The sequence below is a fragment of the Ambystoma mexicanum genome, chromosome 3p (assembly GCF_040938575.1).
Source record: "Ambystoma mexicanum isolate Mex_15411 chromosome 3p, UKY_AmexF1_1, whole genome shotgun sequence".
NCBI lineage: Eukaryota > Metazoa > Chordata > Amphibia > Caudata > Ambystomatidae > Ambystoma > Ambystoma mexicanum.
In genome coordinates, this window is record NC_090925.1 from 96,214,235 (window position 1) to 96,233,674 (window position 19,440).

General features: G+C 44.5%; 1 protein-coding gene across 3 annotated transcripts in view; it reads right to left on the reverse strand.

Annotated features, from left to right (window-relative positions):
* Positions 1 to 19,440, reverse strand: part of LOC138580127 (putative DBH-like monooxygenase protein 2) — a 548,912-nt gene that overhangs the window by 393,502 nt on the left and 135,970 nt on the right. For all 3 annotated transcript variants that reach the window (XM_069650422.1, XM_069650425.1, XM_069650423.1), the window contains exons 5-6: positions 13,754 to 13,921; positions 87 to 189 (exon numbers count right to left, since the gene is read on the reverse strand). In XM_069650422.1, the coding sequence (XP_069506523.1) occupies positions 87 to 189; positions 13,754 to 13,921 (271 nt within the window). The remainder of the gene's footprint in view (positions 1 to 86; positions 190 to 13,753; positions 13,922 to 19,440) is intronic.

Sequence of the window (19,440 nt, forward strand, 5' to 3'; positions counted from 1 at the left end):
CCCACTTCATGCTCTGGAATGTTCTGGAGAGTTGGGGATTTTAAGTAAGCACAGCAAAACAGCGCTTTACACACTCCGACACCTACCGGATTGCATTCCAGGGTTGTTGTAATGAATTTCTAGCCGGATGTAGCGAGGGTCGATGGAGGTGCCCAAGGAGATCCCAGCGTTGCTTGGCAAGGTAAATGGCTGCAAAGAGAAAAATATGTGTTTTACTAAAATCTAGAGGGTTGGCAAGCACACAATACAATACACAATGGCTCGAGGTTTAATGAGTTTAAAACATGTAGATTGGGGTAATCTAATATGCCCGAAGGATGCAGCCTGCGAAGCTGTGAGGGCATATTCTGAGTTCTCAGAATCCTTATATCTCTCCAAAGAAAAGTCACAGGTCAAATTAGGGTGCACTGAGCAGTGCTTCAGTTAACCTTTTCCTACCATGTGTTTTTCAAGTCCATGCACCAACGAGGGATTACAAGCAATCAGAAGAATTCCTAGTGTTGCGTTAAACTGTTGGCGCCCAGATACCTCTGGGTTTGGCGCGCATTACAAATCAATAAACAAACAAACAAACTCTTAATTGATAGAGCAGGTGGTGACAGGTGGTGACAGGTGGTATGCATTCTCAGCAATCATTCATACCCATCATTGACAGATGTGATTTTAGCAGCCAATGTTTTACTTTTCTTCTAAGCATTGCCATATTTTTTTTTACTTCTAAAATTTGGAAAGGAGAATGTTCCAGCTGATTGCTCCCTGAACTGACAGGTCTTTTCCAGGTGGGGGTAACCCAGTGGCTTTTGATGCCCCTTTGTGGAAAACAGGGCAGGTCTAGTTTGAAATCAGGTGATTAGCCTAGAGGACCATATGCCTGGCAATGAGTTGCCAGCGGCAGAATGGCCCAGGGGGTGGAGGCCACTCTGACTAAGGAACAAGTCAGTATCACCCAAGAGGAGCTTTTGCAAATAGATATGGCAAAAAAGGGCTAGGGGTTGATATGGCTAATGAGGCTAGCGACGGTTACCAGTCAAATGGTCGAAAACATTTGGTCGACAGGACAATTGGTCGACACCATTTGGTCGAATGCCAAATGGTCGAATTTTTTTTTTTTTACCCATTTTTTGGGGAGGTCAAACCCCCCCCCCCCCCCCCCAACCCCCTTTTTTTTTTTTTTTTTTTTCCCCCACACGAAAACCCACAAAACACATAGATGAAAAAAAAAAAAAATCGACCATTTGGCATTCGACCAAATGGTGTCGACCAAATTGCAGTCGACCAGTTTGTTGTCGACCAGTTGACTGGACACCGCTAGCGACTCTATGAGGGTGGGGGAATTGGCTGAAGTCAAACAGTGGACAGGCAAACACAAAAGATTTGGGCTTAGTCCCCATTTAGTTTCTTATAAAACAAGGTCTAAGGGCACTTGATGCATGGATACATCTGGAAAGATCACAAAACACAAGTTTCACTGTTAAATGTGCACGTTCAACCACTGGCCAAGCTACTATACTCTTAATGTTAACACTGTTGCTACAAATTCACATTTTGTCCTGGGGATTAATAGAAACTAATTAAAATGTACTGCTGCCAAGAGGATGGTTCTTCCTTTTGGCCTCCCTACCCCTATCAGACTTGAGTTGGACCACCTGAAGTTCCGGGAAGCAGCTCAACACCCTCCTTTTCTCTGCTGCCTTCTCTCTCTCGCTCCCTTGATAACTTACATTCTGCTGTGATGACTGGTTGCTTGGTTCCCTCAGAATCTCACTGGGTACGTACCAGGCTCCTCCACAACCTTGCACTGCCTCCTGGTCTACCATGCACTTAGGGGCTGTAACTGTAACCCATACAGCCCCCCTAACTCCTTCACTTACCTAGAGCCATGCTGCCCTGGTCAAACATCCCCTTTCCTCCCCTTTGCAGTTCACCCTCTCCTTCCCCTTGCACTTCTATTATCGCACTTGCACAGTATGACACAGGGCCTAGTAGCATTGTTTGTCCTGCCCTCCCTATGTTTTCAGGAGTGTTGAGAGGGAGTGTTAAGAGAGTGTTCCTTGTGAGCAGCAGGACCACCAGTCTTTCTACCAGTTCTATTGGTGTGGGAGCATCGCAGGAGTGTTGAGAGAGTGTTCCCTGTGTTCCTTGGCTTCCCAGGACTTCTGGACTTTTACACATGGGCACCTGAGCGACTGGTATCTCTCATCAACACAGTGCAACACGCGCTGCAAGATGCAATCAAAGACACAAGCCTGCAGTTTCTTGCTGACTTGCAGAGTTAGTTCGGGTTGGAAACAGCTATATCTGCTGGGAAGTGGTCACACTAAGTGTCCCCCAACCACACACCAGCCTGACAACATTTATTTATGCTCTTTAATATTGGTGGTGTGTAAACCTCCTGCATCTGTGGGTATATGCTGGGTTGGGAGAAACCATGCATGGTAAAGTTCCAGCCAAAACAAAAACATATAACCTGTGCAAAGCAAAACCATATGGTAAAACCAACAGATATAAACAAACAACAGGGAGCGTTGTGGAAGCAACCTGGACATTGCAGGACGGTGAGAATGATGTAACAGCTAATGCTGGTGTGGTTACAGGGAGAATCCAGAGAATTACTTCTTACTTCCAGCAAGAGGGCCATAGAGGAAAATCACGAGTAAATATTGTGGTGGCAACAACACAGAGGTGTTGATCACCTCAGAGGCAATGAGGCAGAATAACAACAGTATCTCCTTTGACGATATTGACAACAACACACTTCTAAAACTTTGTTATTCCATCCGTGATGCTGCATGCCCACTCGAAAGCTCACGAGAGAAGGTGGAGTAGTGCCTGTGGCGAGGGGTTTGATTGAAATTGAGCATGTCTCCCTCTTCCAACCCCATAATCCATCCACAACCTCGCCTCTCTATTTCTCCCAACTTTGCTTTGATCATACGCCTCAGCTTGTACAAGACTCAGTGCCCATTGAGGGAATGATGGGGGATTTGAACTCACCGGAGCGATCGGCCAAATCTACTACCCCTGATAACAGTGACGCCTTGAATTTTGCAGTGAAGATCTTGTTGAAGTTGTGTGGTCGCATATATGAAGATCTCCTTAAACAAGGGGAACTGATAGAGGCGTTAAGTACCTCACAATCATCCAAAAATGTGGAGTGTGAATTGGCTGTCCAAGTACTCTCAAATGACAATGTGAATGATACACAGACATCTCCACCTAATGAAAGCGTTTCCTTGGCCAACTTGGAAATTATAGATCTGCTGCCAGCCTCCACATTGTCCTATCTGGCCAGAAAGGAAAGGCACAGGAGGAAACGCATGCAACGTATTTAAGTGACAGAATCCACCAATCATTGCCCTGTCCCGCAGGTGCAACCTAGTCCTTTTCTCAACTCATCGATAGTTTCCACAACCCAGCCGTGGTGTGTGAGGAAAAAGATCAACAGGAGAAAAAAACTCCAGCATCAATTGCTGGATACACTTGCAAGCTAGCTGCTCAAAGATGAAAGCAGCAGGGACCTGACAGCTGGCAATATTCACGGTCTGAACATGTCGGAGTCACAAAACTCAGTATCAGACATATTGAGAGCGGCGGATACAATGAGAGAGGCGGAGGTTCAAGAAGCACCTAATAAGCAAATAGATCCAGTTATTGTTTCATTAGATCAATGCATACTGACCATAGCTGCTAAAACAAGAGACAGTAACGCACCTAATCCGAATCGCTCTGTCCTGATGAAAGTGTTCACTAAAATATCATCTCTATGAATTCTAAATGCATCTAACTTTGAGTTCATACAACCCCTTGGTCCAAAACATTCTTACACGACTCGCCTACATTGCATGCTCCCAGAAAGTGCCACAATGATAAGTGTGCAGAAAGCATCCCTTGCCTATCTGGGCTTTGAACTTGGCAGAAACATATGTGAGCCAGTCTCAGCTGTGCCCTAAGCACCTGCAAAGAGCAAACTCCAAACTTAGAGGAGGTGCAACTTCCCTCCAAGAGCATGGAAAACCCAAGGGGCTTAACAATGAGGCCCGCCTTAGATGGTTGAGAAGTGTTTTCCAAAGTATGGACGCCGCACCAGTATGAAGCTGGAAAATGGGCGGTGGAGTACCAGGGGCCATTCTCAATTCTGCCCAAACGTCCCATCTACAAAACTGTTAACAAGCTTTAAAGTTTATATGTTGCAGGAAACCTGCCTATGTGCCCCATTTTTATTTAGACGGGTATAACATTTTCCAAACCCCAGCAACTAATCGTACAAGGGGATGTCCTAGGGGCGGTTTGTTGACCTGGGTTTGTGTTGAATGGCCGGAAAGCCAGGTATTCCCGCACAATGAAAAAGGCAATGTGCTGGCAGTTGAAGTTTGTGTTCCAAATGGGGGGGTGCCAAGCAAATGCTAGTGTTGAATATATATGTTCCCCCAGGCAGTAGTAGAACAGAGGACATCCTTGAATATATTGATTAGCTCATTGACATATGTGGAGCTTCTTCCATGAGTGAGATCATCATGCTCGGATGCTATTTGAATCCCCGTTGTGGTCAGTCCCCTGCAGCTCCTGCCCACCAGTGTGTGTCCTCAAGCAACGTCATATTGGACAAAAAAAACAACTTGAAGGGGTGACGGTGGCTTGAATTTGTTGCAGAGTGGGAATTCATATTTCTGAAATGAAGAACATTGGGTGATTATCAGGGGAAACGCCTTGGTAAATGGGGAAACAATCAGACACCCTTGACTATTTGGGGGGTAATAATGCCTTGTTGGAGGCCACAGTGGATTTCACAGTAATACACAACCTCTGCAGTGATCACACCCTCTTGTGCTTGGAGCTGGGGGGTGTTCAGGAGGAAAGAGACACTCAGAGTTTATGGGAGGTGGAGGTGAGCTCTGGTGGCAACCGCATAAGCTGGTCCCACTCGAATATTCAAAAAGCTTGTTCGGCACTGAGCGGGGTAGTTTGTTTAGTCCCACATTCATTCCATAGGGCCTCAGCTAATGATATTGAAGATTGCATATATGGGATGACAATATGGGATGACGTGTGCTGTGAGAGTGGTTAAGGGACAGCTGAAGGGCTGTACTGAGAAACTGAACCCTCACAGCTTGCTTTGACCCTGAAATCAGGAGGGCTAAAGCCAATTTAAGAAAAAAACTGCATCAAATTAAATACATAGACGCTCCTTTAGTAGTAAACTTGAAAGAAAGCTCCTTTAGTAGTAAACTTGAAAGAAATAAAAAAGGTTAAAAACTGCTACAGGAATTGGCTCAAGCACTATAAATTCCAAGGGATAAATAGGGACTGTCAAAATATGATGGTAGCCATCTGAAGCAAAAACATACAAACAATGTGGCGGACGAGAAGTGCAAAAGAGCAGCCCAGGATACATTCTTTTGGGGAACAAGACTGGAGGTTGTTTATACAAGGGAACATTTTCTCCCTGGAGGTACAGGGCAGAGATAACAAAAACCGTGAAGAGGCAGATAGCAAGTGGCCCCTGACTCTCAGCATAGTAGACCTGCAAGAACGGTTAAAAAAGCAGAAAAACTGAAGAGCCCCAGGCCCAAATGGCCTGGCGGCAACAGTATTAAGGAAAGATCCCAGAGGATGGGCAATGGTGTTGTTACAGCTATTTCAGAGAGTATGCAGAGAGAAAGCTGTTCCATCGTCATGGACAAAGGCCATTTCTGCTGCCAGTGTATGAAGCAGGAGACAGAGAGAGACCGGAGAACTATAGATTATTATCTCTGCTAGATGTGACTGGGGAACTGTTTGCCTCATGCGTGCTGACTCACCTACATGCCTGGGCTGAGAGGGAGGACATTCTAGGCCATTCCCAGACAGGCTTCCACTACGGCTCTAGTGCACTCCACAATATTAGACTCTTAGACACCTTGGTGTCGAGAGCTAGTGTAAAACAGGGTGCTCCTCTATGTGTTGCGTTCCTGGATTTCCAGCAGCATTCAACCAGGTGGAACGTGTATGGTTGTGGGACAAATTAAGGAGAAAAACCTTCCCTGAGTGGATGGTGGAAATCCTGATTGCTTTCCATAGCAACAACATGGCGCGCATCTGCCTCGGGAACAATGGTAGTTTGTCTAGACCAGTAAACATTAACAGGGGAGTCAAGCAAGGGTGTGTGCTGGCCCCCCTGGTGTTTAATCTATATCTGGAGGATTTACCAGCTTGTCTGGAGAGTCTAGCCGGTTGCCCTCCTGAAATTGGAACTAATTGTGTCTGCAATGCTCTATGCAGATGGCCTGGTCATATTTGACCATATCGTTTCAGGCCTAAAAGCTATGTTAAATTAATTGGGGAGATATGCTAGCGGCAATGGGCTTGCTGTGATCATGGTATTCTTTGCAAGGAAAACCAATCATCCCGTTACGACCAGAACTCTGGGAGTGATTCAATACGCTGACTCCTAAAAATATCTGGGTATCACTATTTCAAATCTGTCTAATTATTCTAACATCAAGTGCTCTGTGCCGTAGGTTTGTCAGCCAGCATGCAGGGTGTTCCTTGGTTGGGATAGTTACGCCGTACAAACAGTGGTTTTGTCCATCAGTCCTAGCAATGCACGATTTAGGTTGGCTAAACAGACTGGAGGGGCACTTCTGGTGCAGTATGTTGGGGCTACCTACATCGACGCCAATTGGATAGTTATGCCTAGAATTAGGTTTGATTTCTTTGACTGGAATGGCGTCAAGAAGAAGAGGAGTACTGCACATAAGTAAGTAGTTTGCATAAGGAGCCCTTACTGCGAGGCTCATATTATATGAAACTAAATAACAAGCAATTTGACCTCATGCAGTGGCATCCAGACCCAGTCTGCTGCAAAGACTTTGAGACAGTAAAAGGGGTGTTTTGTAAGAAACTCAATAGGTGGGATTGGTGTTGCAACTATACACATAAACTAAAAGGTTATTCAGCAGTAAATACTGTGACATTTGCAGAAAGCCCCAAGGGTACTGTGTTCTGTGTCCCCACCCAGGAGAACGTCAAATGTGCATTATGTTGCTCTGTAATCTTGTACCACTGCAGGCTATTTAGAGAGCCAGGTGGGTTTTATCTGAAGAAGAGAGGTATTGTCGGATATGCAGATGTCCCACTCATGCAGAGACTGCCATACATGTCTTTACTGGATGTCCTGAATTGGGCCTGTTGTGTACAACCTCTCTTGGGAAACCATTCCACGACTATGTGAGCAAAAAACGTATAAACTTTTGGAATTATTGTCTAAACAAAGACTCTACAACAACGCTCATGGCACTTTATTGGGTAAGGACAAAAACTGAAGAATTGCTAGGGAGCTTTAGGGCGTTCACGGCCGTAAGCTAGACAACACCTTCTAGGAAATACATTATGCTTCATATGAGGACTCGAAACCAGGTGCTGTGCCGGTCTCTTGTACATGAAGTCTGCAGATTGTGATTAATTGTTATTTATTTAATATGTCATTAATGTTACTCTTTCGTCTTGATATAAGTATGGACTGTGTTCAGGTTACTGTGATTGTCTAATGCATGTGATATTAACGTATGTGAATTTTATGAAAAATTCTGTTTTGAACTAAAACATAAATACATTATCATTATTATTACAATAATGACTTCACTCCTCTCTCTTTTGACCCCTTTTTTGGGCATTTGACCTCAACCTTTGTTTGTACCTTAGGGCTGATTGTGGCTTCCCAGCTGACATCTATTCACAGATAAATAAGAATGTTTGATCCTGTTTTCACATGATATTTCGAATGGATTGTGTCCTCCCACGTATTCCTCATCTTAAGAAAAATATCTTCCCTTCCAGCTTTAGCTGCTTCAAAATTTTATTTTTGGCAGGGGCCACTGTGTGCCAATGCGCTCGCCTCGATGTCCCTCGAGGACATCCATCTCAGGGTCGACATCATCGTTGGTATATATAGCACACGCAGCGCAAGTTGGCTTCAGTTCTGATTTTCCGCGATAGCTAACGCTTCTACAAATACTGCACGCTTTGGTTTTTATTGAGAAAAACTATATCAAGTACAATGGCCTCATCTTCGACAACATCAACTTCGAAGACCACGTTCAAAAAATGTCACAGCGCCAAGATGTCCCTCACAGATCCTCATGTCTGTGGTGCCTTGCCGTGGAGCATAGGATGGCGGACTGTGAGCCCCTTCAGTCCATGACTGGTAAGGCTCTGAAAAAGCATAAATGGAAATTAGCGGTGGGTAGGTAGCCTAGTAAATCCCCCTGACATCCGACAAGTCGAGAGGCGACTCTCCTCGAAGAAAGATATCGAAAAAACATTCACGCTCGAGGAGCGTATCGCACCTTTCCTCGTCCTCATCGTCTACTTCTTCATCCGATTCCTCTCCAGAGAGAAGGATAGCCTGTCTAACTAAATCCTCGACACAGGCTCAGTGAGAGAAATTCAGGCAGCAAATGCTACAAATGGTTGAGAAGGAGGCCCAACCCCCTCGAAAGAAAAAGAAAAAAGCCATGCTCCTGTCATGCCATCGAAAGCCGACCAGGAAAGGGCAAAAGCTAAATCCTGCATGCTATCGAGCCTGGGACGCAGGCTAAAGACACCTCAAGAACCGTTGAGGTCTCGACACAATGAAAAATCATCAAACACTCCATCGAGTTGAGGGTCAAGCCCTTTGAGGGCTCCGTCGACCCCAAGATCGGTGCGTAAATCATTGAAGACATCGATGCTATTAACATCAAGATCGTTGATGCCATCAGCACGGAAGCCGTTGACACCATTACTGATGAAGACTGTAAGCCAGCAGCGCCTTTTCCCACAAAAGCTCCAGTCCTTTCAAAAGAAATTGAAAAATCCTATAAGCATTTAGCCAAGGAAGAATTTTTTAAAATCTTTATCCTCCATTTATGAGGAGCACGAGCCATCGGACCAGGACACTCCTCCATTTGGGCTGGAGTTTAGCACTCCTAACGTCCAGATGCTAATATATCTCAAGAGTCCAGGTTAAAGGACTTATATGAGAATCTTCAATCTGCGAGTGGTATTGACACATCACCTGAACATGAGTTTGGAAAGCGAGACCCGGCAGACCATGCAGATGCCTCTTATAGGCAATGTATGACCAGAGTTATTGATTTTCTAGGAAGGGGCAGACCTGTTCCACCATTCAAGCAAGACTATTTGATAGACATTCTCGACACAGGTCCACAGAACGATCCCGTTCTTCCATTTCAAATCACCCTTCAGGTTCCTGAATCAAGCCCTGCGGTAAATAAGAACCGCACCAAGAAGTACAGGCCTTCAAGCGGTGACCCCAACTACTTGTCAAAGCACCCATTACCAGAGAGCCTGGAGGTTCAGGTGGTGACGTCTACTTCCAAACAGGCTGCATACCCAACTATCCCACCAGATATGGATGATAAGCATTTCGACGCTTGGGCAAAGAACATATTTCCTGCCGGGAGCATGACTCTCAAATCTGCAAATGCCACTTGCGCCATAACAAAATGTACATTCACCCTTTGGGACTGTATAGCTATGGCGGCTAACCATATTCCCAAAGGGGAAGAAAGAGAAAGCTTCCCGAATATTCTAAGAGACAGAAAGGAGTCTCGACAATCAGGACTGGATTTGGCTGATAGCATCAGCAGAGCCGTAGCGGCAAGCACAGTAATACGCAGGCTTGCGTGGTAGAGGAAGTCAGGTTTTGACCAGGTGTGCAGTCCAGGCTCCTCAACATGTCCTTTGACAGTACCTAGCTGTTTTGCAGTAAGGCTGATGCAAGCCTGGAGAAGCTGCATACCTAAAAGACGGCAGCCAAATCCCTAGGTGCCGCCATCAGACAGCCACAACCATCTCACACCAGTGGATCATCTTGGATGAGTAAGCCTTTCGCTTCTACTCCTCAGTTGGAAGAGCGAGACGGCTGGCTAGTTAAAGGGGCCCAAGAAGATTCCCTTATGGTGGAGGAGGGCAACGTGCAAAATCTGCCCAAGTAACAACTACTTTACCATCAGCCGCTGCTTAAGCCACCTCAAAACCTCTCTGAGTCCTAAATCCACAAGATCGCACTGGGAGGAAGTCTCTCACTGCATCTCCAAGAATGGCAGGGTATTACTTCAGATGCATGGGTGTTGGAAACAGTAGCCCAGTGTTACTGCTTCCCCTTTCAAAAAAGGCAGCAGGACCATCCAGCGGGCGGTCAATCTTTCAAAGTTCTGTATCCATTCCTTGTGCAGGAAAGTTTTAGCCTGCTATAAAAGAACAAGTTACTTAATACTGGTAAGTTTCTTTCGACTGGATGTTCCTCCCAGGTATTCCTTATCTTATGATAATTATCCTTTCAGCTTTAGCGGCTTAGGAATTTTTTTTTTGACAGGGGGCACTGTGTGCCCTCTCGTCGATGTCCCCCGAGGACCTCCGTTAGACTTTCAATGTCATAATCAGTATAAATATTGCATGCAGCGCCCGTTAGCCTCAGTTCTGTTTTTCCACCTCCTGTAGAGGAATTACCAGGCATACCATAGACTGTAGACTCCAAGAAAGCGTGAAGTGTAAAGACACGTAAATTCTACGGCGGGGTAGACTGGGAGAGGCGATGAGGAATACGTGGGAGGAACATCCAGTCAAAAGAACGTTACTGGGGGTAAGTAACTTGTTCTTCGAATGGATTGTGTCCCCCACATATTACTCATTTTATGATAGACTCCCAAAGCAGTAATAATTTGTTGGTGGGAGTACCTATTATATGTTGTTTTAACTGTTATAATGGACTGAATGAAGGACTTCTAAACTGTTGGAATACACTTCGCAGTTGTAGACTAAACAGATATTGATGATAGGTCTAATGGTTATTGGTTTATGTAAGACAGCACAAAACCAATGGACTTTAAATGATTTGAGCATTCTTTTACATTCACAGTAATTGATAGATGTTTTTGTGATCTCTCTTCTGACCCTAACTATCCTCCCCATCACCACTCTTTAATGTCTGTCATTATATATCACAATATGTGTGTGCACAATTGTGGTTGTATCATTATGTTATTGTTTTAGCCTGTAAAATCAAATACCCCGATTTGAAAAAGGCACATGATGTGCTGAAACATGTGTCATCTAAAAGGGCAATAAACTATATAAAAAAGATTTTTTGATCAATTTTGTGGCGCAGTTCTTGTGGGGACGTAACAACTCTTGCATGGTAAGGATTGGCAATCGTTTTTTTTTAGTATAAGCCTTTTTTTATTTGAAAATATGCCACTAGGACTGCCTTGTTATAGGTAGCTTGCTCCCATTTTACAACTAGGTTTAGATTAGGCGTTTATCTCACCTATTATAAAGTTCAATAAACACCCATGAACTGTGATCACTTTTGTCTGTCTTTACTGTTGCCACCATGAGTTTTTTATTTTTTTATTTTAATTCTTGTAACGCGCCACATGCCTGCAGGCCTCAGGGCGCACACAGAACAGAGACAGGATGCACAAAACATAAGAGCTGACCAAAGGAAGAGAAGTAAAGACAGATATTCTTAGCTGAGGTTAAAGAGATGAGTTTCTACTGCCTTTTTAAAAGAAGAGTAGTTCTGTATTTGGCGTGTAGCCGCCGGAAGAGAATTCCAAAGCGTGCGGGCCTGTGAATCAAAGCTAGTGCCTCCAAACTTGGACAAGTTAGATCCCGGCTGGACAAGTGCCGTAGCTACAGTAGAACAAAGATTTCTTTTATTGGGCTTGATCTTGATACGCTCTGATAGATATACAGGACTTGAAAAAGACACACATTTGTGTGCTAAATTAAGTGCGTTGTATGTTATTCTTTGTCTTACAGGAAGCCAGTGTGGCTTTTTATTGAACGAGGAGATGTGAGTGCGGTGCGATTGCTTAAAGATGGTGCGCACAGCATTATTCTGTGTGACTTGGATTGCTTGTACAAAAAAGGTAGCAGGCGCCCCTCTCTCGAAAGAACACGGCATGATAACCTGTTTAGTGGTTTTTAACTGCTTTGAGAGCTCGCAACCATCTGCTTTTTGCTCACTGTACCTTTCACAGATGGGAAATATCCATTTGCATATCAGTCTTTGTCCCGCCCACCTGGGCAGTCCAGCACCGAAACCTATGGCATTTCTCTTCTGAACAAGAGTACCAACAGCAACCCCAAACACGTGTTTCAGCCTTGTTGGGCCTCATCAGTGAGGTGAAGCTGAGACTCTTTAAGCACAATGAGCAGGGAGTCCACGTCTGGTTGCCCCCTAGTCTGCACTCATATGGAAAACGCCCAGAGCCAACAAAAATCTAACTACTACAAGAAAATACGCTTGAGATCATTTTGTATAGGATAGAAAGTATTGGTCCTACTACCCACCTCAGAAAACAAGCTTGTTTCTAAGTGGCATGGGCTGTATGAAATAGTAGAATGAACAGGAACCTGCACTTTTAAAGTAGCCCAACCGGACAGAAAACAAAAGGTCCATTTATACACATAAACCTCTTAAAGGAGTGGAAAGAGAATCCATTAGCCACCCAACAACAGCTGACCTGATGTTAATTAAACAGCCTTTCAAAACGTCTGTATCATTTTTACCAGCACTTCCCGGGGCAGGGCAACAGTGAAGCCCCTGGGCCAAAAGAGTTGTTATGTTGTTATGTTATGTTATAACATTCCTATAGCGCCAAAGCCCTAATGCATCCAGGCGCTCCCTCACAAGCAGAAAGAGGACAGTGGGGATGACTGAAGATTAGATGACGAGTATCGTTTTCAAGAGCTTTCCAAAAGCCAAGTGATAGTCTCTTCTCTGGGCACCAGAGGTAGGTTTTTGCATGCCTTTGACACGAGCACTGGGAAGGTACGTCCATTTCCCCGTGCTCTCTTAGTCCTTGCCACCTGCAAGAGCTGAGCGAAGGTGGATCGAAGGATTTTGGTGGGCTGATATATAGTAATCTTGTCCTTTAGGTAGCTGGGAGCTGTCCCATAGACACATTTGTGACACAAGGTCAGTGTTTTGAAGGAATTCCTGGCTGTTATAGTCAGCTCCTTTCTGGCAAGAGAGGTCGGTTCATATCTTTTCATGCCATAAACTATACGAACAGATGCATTCTGGATTTTTTACAGATTCAGTGGGGCTAGGGCATTGAGGTTATTGTGTGAATAAATGTGGCAAGGATTTTGACTTTGCAGTTCTAATGTACCTGTATGAAGTAAGGCCCAAGTCCCGGAGCGGTCCAGGCTGGGCACAAACGGGCCTGCCTTAGACGCACTTTCGGCACAGGGGTTCTCTGCGGCACATTTATGTCGCTAGGGAGGAAGCAATTGGGCATGCACGAATGTGCGAAATCAATAGAGAGAAGACATACTCGCCTCTGGAGTGCGAGTAACTAGTAGAGTGAAAACAGCTTCTAATCCGCAAAATTCTAAATAATGATTTCATTAAAACACAGACAAGGTACATCTAAAAGCAATATTATAAAAAGCGGTATTTTCGGCATGACATTAAAATCGAGTGGCTTTAAATGGCAATTAACTTAACTAACGTGGATGAGCTTCACCGCTCATCGGCATGGTTAGTGCATTTGAGCAAAAGGATCATCGATGGGGGAACACAGAGACGTGATGGTTAAGCACAATTCACAACAATAATAGAAGTGATTGTTGAGTGTCAAGGAGATAGTAAAGATGAAGAGGTTTGACGATTGTCTGACTGTTGCAATAGAATCCAAGCAAGGCCGTCCTTGTTGGGGCATTCAGGCTACCTACCACTGCTGTTCATCCGTGTACTCACCCCGCCGCCAACAGCCCATCCAACAAGCACCTGGAAACAAGAGTAGAAAGGAGAGTTGCCTGTATAGCATTCCCCTGGGCTGAAGTTGATGTTGGTGCTGTTGGGGCAGCTGTAGACCAAGATATGGTGAACCAGGTCCTCGTTGCCGCCTTGTATGTTTGCCTCAAACTATGAAGAGAGGGAGGAGAAAAGAGAACATTTTACAAAGCGTGAATATGATGTTTAGTCCTGAAACTGGAGCACATGATGATGTCACTTCCACACTGTGGTTATTGTGCAGAGATTGCATGTGTTATTATCATCACTACCACTTACTAACACCTTAGAACTAGTAACAGTCTTATTAACATTTACTGCATGTTACAAGCAGACACTGCATTTAAATCTGCGATGGGCGGGGCTTCATCTTTCTTCATTCTATGCCCATGCGAATACTAAAGAAATAGTCCCACAATGTGCACATGCTGGGCCAGGTTACAGACATGTTGCACTGATGCGGGTGGTCAACTGCATGGCATTAGCACAAGGGCAAACAGTGACCCACTGCAAAGAATAGATGCTTTCAATGTTTGGAAGCACCATGCAGTGTTTTCCATAGTTCTTGACCTTTGCCCTTGAGAGAAAATGCATTATAGATATGTGCTTTTTGCAATAGGGCGAACTGCACTTCCACAGGCACAAGGTTTCTGTAATCGGCCCATGCTTTCCTAAGCTAGGCCAGTGGTAATAGTATTGCCACAGTATGTAGCAGACCATCACTGCAAAGCCCAATTCTTACCATCTTTAGCCACATTTCAACAAATATATATGTGGGGGGTGGGTTAAGGTGATGGTAAAAGAGGGGGAATGTGGGGAGGGGCTGTGTGCAGTCCCCCCCCCGCGTATGTATTATGTATTAAAAGAAATCATATGTATATCAATATTTCTGCGATGTTTTCAAGTAGATCTGCCCTAATACCATTCCAAATGAGCACAAAGGTAAACTTTAGCATGGTTCAAAAATGCATTGAAGGAATAGGTCCCTGCACTTGGGCAATTTTTGCACTAGTGCCAGCATCAGGTACAATTGCTATTGCACCAGTGCAACGCTTATGTAATCTGGAATCAGGAAGTAAAGGACTATGCAAAATAGCTTGGCCAAACATGAATAGAACAGGTCTCAAGGGGTTACACTGTTCTCACTACTTGTGTGCGGCAGGGTCCACTGTACTATCTTGCACACGTTGCATAGAATGATGCCAGAGTTGCATAGAGGCCCAGCTGCAGGCAGCAATACGTGTGCACAAGACATATGATTGGTGCAGGATGTACTTTAAAAGACACTCAATAAAACATGATGGTGCAAGCATGGGTCAATTAATGCAGCATATGCTGGCGTGAGCGCTCAGCTGCTAATACACAGATGTTTTGAAGGTTGCAGTTTCAAAGCACAGTGGGAATCATTACAAGTTAGGTGAAAATTCGGTGGTAAATCTGCCAAAATATTGCCCTAAGGAATTACCGTTATCGCCACTTGGTCAGGCGGAATATCCGCCTGCTTACAAGTGATGGTGGCAGTGTAATTCCCCATATATTTTGGGTCCATTGGACCCAATGAGGCTTTTTTTGTGAATTACCGCAGTGGAATTACCACCTGGGCAATTCCACAAATTCTGCCTATTTTTCAGCGTAGAGTGGAAAGATTTACCTCAAGGGTTTTCTTGGAGGTAAATCCTCCACTTAACACCCAACCTCATAATTTGGCATAGTGGTAAAATTGGCGATAACTCAGTTACTGTCAATTTTACCACTTACCGCCTAACTCATAATGAGGGTGAGTAGCCCTAATTTAGGTGTTCAGTCTTCCGCGGTTGAAAAACAAAAGCCACATTTTGAGCGCATCATCTGAAGGACATTTAAGTAGCATTATCATTTTTTTAAAATATATTTTTGGTTTTGACACTTTTGGTGGTGCTAGCGTCACATATGTGACAAAGCATTCCTAGCACAAAAGAGAGAAGCAGGTTGTTTTTAGAAACAGGGTATGTGGTTGGCATGGTAACTGGCAATGTTCAGACATGGATTTGTTGCCTCAAAATGTTATTTTCTTCTGTCCTTCCACCATTTAAACCAAAGTGTTTATGCTTTACAATAGGTGTGCCAATCGGGTGTCTCTTTTTTATTGTATAATCTAGACATAAAACATGACTTTTTACACATAAGATCGCTAAGGAAGTATACAATCAATATAAATCAAAAATATGACCAGCAGATGCTCATATTAATCAACCAGAAAGCCCCAAATCGAGAAAAAACGGTCAGGCCTAATCCCACCCATCAAAAGTGGTTCACACCAGAACTTACCACACTTAAGAAAGAAAAAAAACGTAGCAAAGCTAAATGGCTAAAGAACCAAAACAAAGAACACAAAACTAATTGGAAATCACTAGAAAAAGCCTATAAAACCAAGATCAACGAGGCAAAAAAGAACTACTTTAACAGTCAAATCGAAGACTCCTCCAGCTCTGCTAGCAAACTCTTTGAGCCTCATTACGAGTCAGGCGTTAAGGGGTTAACGGCGCCGTAAACGGCGCCGACCCTTAACGCCTGATTCCGAGGTCCCTTTGCGCCATGGTGAGTTTAACGCCTGCTTTTTGCAGGCGTTAAAATCCATGGCGCTAAGGGACCATGGTGCTAATTACGCCACCGTAATTTACGGTGGCGTAATTAGCGCCTTCCCCACTCCCATTATGCCCTAAGGGGCAAAAATGGGAATGGGGAAGGGTAAATGGGAAATGGGGATTTACCGCCCCACTCACCTTGGAATGGGGTGTTAAATCCGCCATCCACCATGGTGTAAACGTAGTTTACACCATGGTGGTAAGGGTACGACCCAGGCGGTAACTTACCGGCTGGGTCGTAATGAGGCCCTTTGACATTCTTAAGTCTGTAAATAAGCCCCAGGCGCTGGCTCATGCTTTTGTGCCATCACAATCTGAATGTGAAAACACCCAGGTAGCTTTCGCCAATAAAATATCTAAAGCTAGAGACCGCATTGCACTAGCACAAACGAACAAACCTCAACCTAGTTCCCCTACAGAACAGTCAATGGCAAATGCTAAGGAAAAGTTCAAATTTCAACCCATATCACTTGAAACTATGTCAAAAACTTTGGCATCTATGAAACCATCCTCCTGCGCCAAAACAATCTCCCTCCTAAAATCATCCTTGAACACTCCGAAATCTTTGCACCACTCTTCACTAAAATTGTAAACACCTCCTTCCGGGACCAAGTAGTGCCTAACAACATAAAAAAGGTCACCATCACACCTTTAGTAAAAAAAAAAAAACATAGACCCCCGCGACCCTAACAATTTAAGACCCATTACGAACTGTAATTTTACTCTTAAAATACTGGACAAAATTGCAACTGCACAACTTCAGGAATACGTGGAAAGCCATGAGATCTTACATCCACAACAATCTGGCTTTAGTGCCGCTCACAGCACCGAGACGGCTATGCTGGACCTACAGACCAGAATGCTGGAAATTATGGATAAGGGAAAGGCTGGCCTGTTGGTCCTTTTAGACCTAAGCGCCGCCTTTGATCTGCTAGACCACCAGCTCTTACAGCAAGCTCTCGGGTAGGTTGCCAACTGCTCCAAGGATGCAATAGGCTGGTTATCATCCTTTCTTGAAAACAGAATATCCCAAGTTCACTGGGGTCTAATCTAACATCTTCTGTGGGGTACCACAGGGTGCCAGTTTGTCCCCATTGCTTTTCAATGTGTACATCTGCTTTCTATGTGATCTATTACAACAGCTCCAGATATTTTTCACCAATTAAGCTGACGATACTCAGCTTGTCCAGGAATTGAGCGGGGATTATACCAAGGACAGTACGACCTTAAACACACTCTACGAAAAGATCAAAGATTGGATGGACAATAACTGGATGTGCCTGAACGGCAATAAGACCGAACTAATGGTTTTTGGCTCCACTCAGGCCTGTGCCAAACTCCCCACTGACTACCAGGCCTTCCAAATCAAAGAAACCCGCATTACAGTGGCAGAGAAGGTTAAAACGCTTGGCATGACGTTGGAAGCCTCCCTTAATGCAGATGCCCAAGCTATGTATGTTAGCAAAAACTGTAATTATTACATCAGACTCCTCAAAGCAATTACACCACTGCTGAGTGAGAAGAACTGTGCCACCATAGCTAGAGCTACCATCCTGTCGCGTCTGGACTATGGTAATGCACTCCTGTCAGGTGCAAGCAAGCAAAGCATCCAAAAACTCCTGCTGGTCCAAAACAATGCGATCAGAATGGTAAAAAATAAAGCAAGAAGCGAACACATTACTGAAGCTAGACGGGATCTCCACTGGCTGAGAATGGAGGATCGCATACAATTCAAATCGATGTGCCTAACTCATAAGTGCCTATATGGCAAGGCACCAGCCTATCTGAAGTCCAAACTCACTCTTTACCACCGCCCTAGGGCATTAAGATCAGAAGCCAACGGGCTTATAACTCCCTTGAAACACAAAAAGGCACTCGGTTTGGGCAGAGCCTTCCCCAACCGAGCAACAGCCATCTGGAACAAACTGCCAAAGTTCCTTAGGTTAGAGACCAATCTTTTGGTCTTTCGCAAAAAACTCAAAACTGAGCTTTTCAAGTAACCCTCAGCTGGACCTCTCCGAATCAGCTAAGAAATAATTTTCCGTGTTGTCCTGTCTCCCGTCTCCACGTACCTATTTCGTCCGTCCTTGTCTCAATGTTAGCTCCCCGATGCCCGCGGGTGGTTCGGCGCTATACAAATAAACAAATAAAAAATAAAAATAATAATCAATCAACACATTTTTTTGACACAATTCATCACACAATACTGAGAAGGGAGAAATTACACTGTAGGAAATTACAGGTGCCTGCAGGATCTTCTGTGGCCTCGCCCCACTCCAGAAAGCATTCCCTGCAAGCAGCAGCCTGAGAACAGCTGTTCTCCTTAGCACAGTCCGCTCCTGTGACCGCATCTGTCCTGATGGCATCACCACATCTCCCGACAGCCATCTCCTTCCCTGCGATCCTCCCTCATACCACCCCTAAGGTCAGGATCAGGCTGCGACTGCTGTCCCCTGGGCACCTGGGAGGAGATCTCAGGCTGGGAATCAGTGATGACTCCACAGGTTTCCTCACATACCCTTCGCCTAATGTCGCTGGTTTTCACAGCTGCTATTGGTAACCTGGAAAGGGCATTAACTTTACCCTGCTTTTTTCCTTTCCTATGTTCCACTGCGAAACAATAGGGCTGTAAATCAAGAAACCAGTACATGGCCCTTGCATTAGTGTCCTTACGTAGGCTCAACCAAGTTAAAGGGCATGGACTGTGACAAGTCAGAACTTTCTACCAGCAAAATTATATTTGATGTAGGTAATAGTCCACTTAATAGCCAGGGCTTCAAGATCAAGAGTCGCATAATTCTTTTCTCAGGGAAATAATGTCCTGCTTATGAAGAGGACTGGATGGTGTATACCATCATGACTCTGAAAAGAACTGCGCCTAAACCTGTATGAGAGGCAACAGTTTGCAGAATGAATTCCCGATTGAAGTCTGCCACCTTCAATACAGGTTCACTGCACAAGATATGTTTTAATTTGTCAAAACATAATTGATCTTCGGGATGCCATTTGATTTTCTGAGGTTCTGCA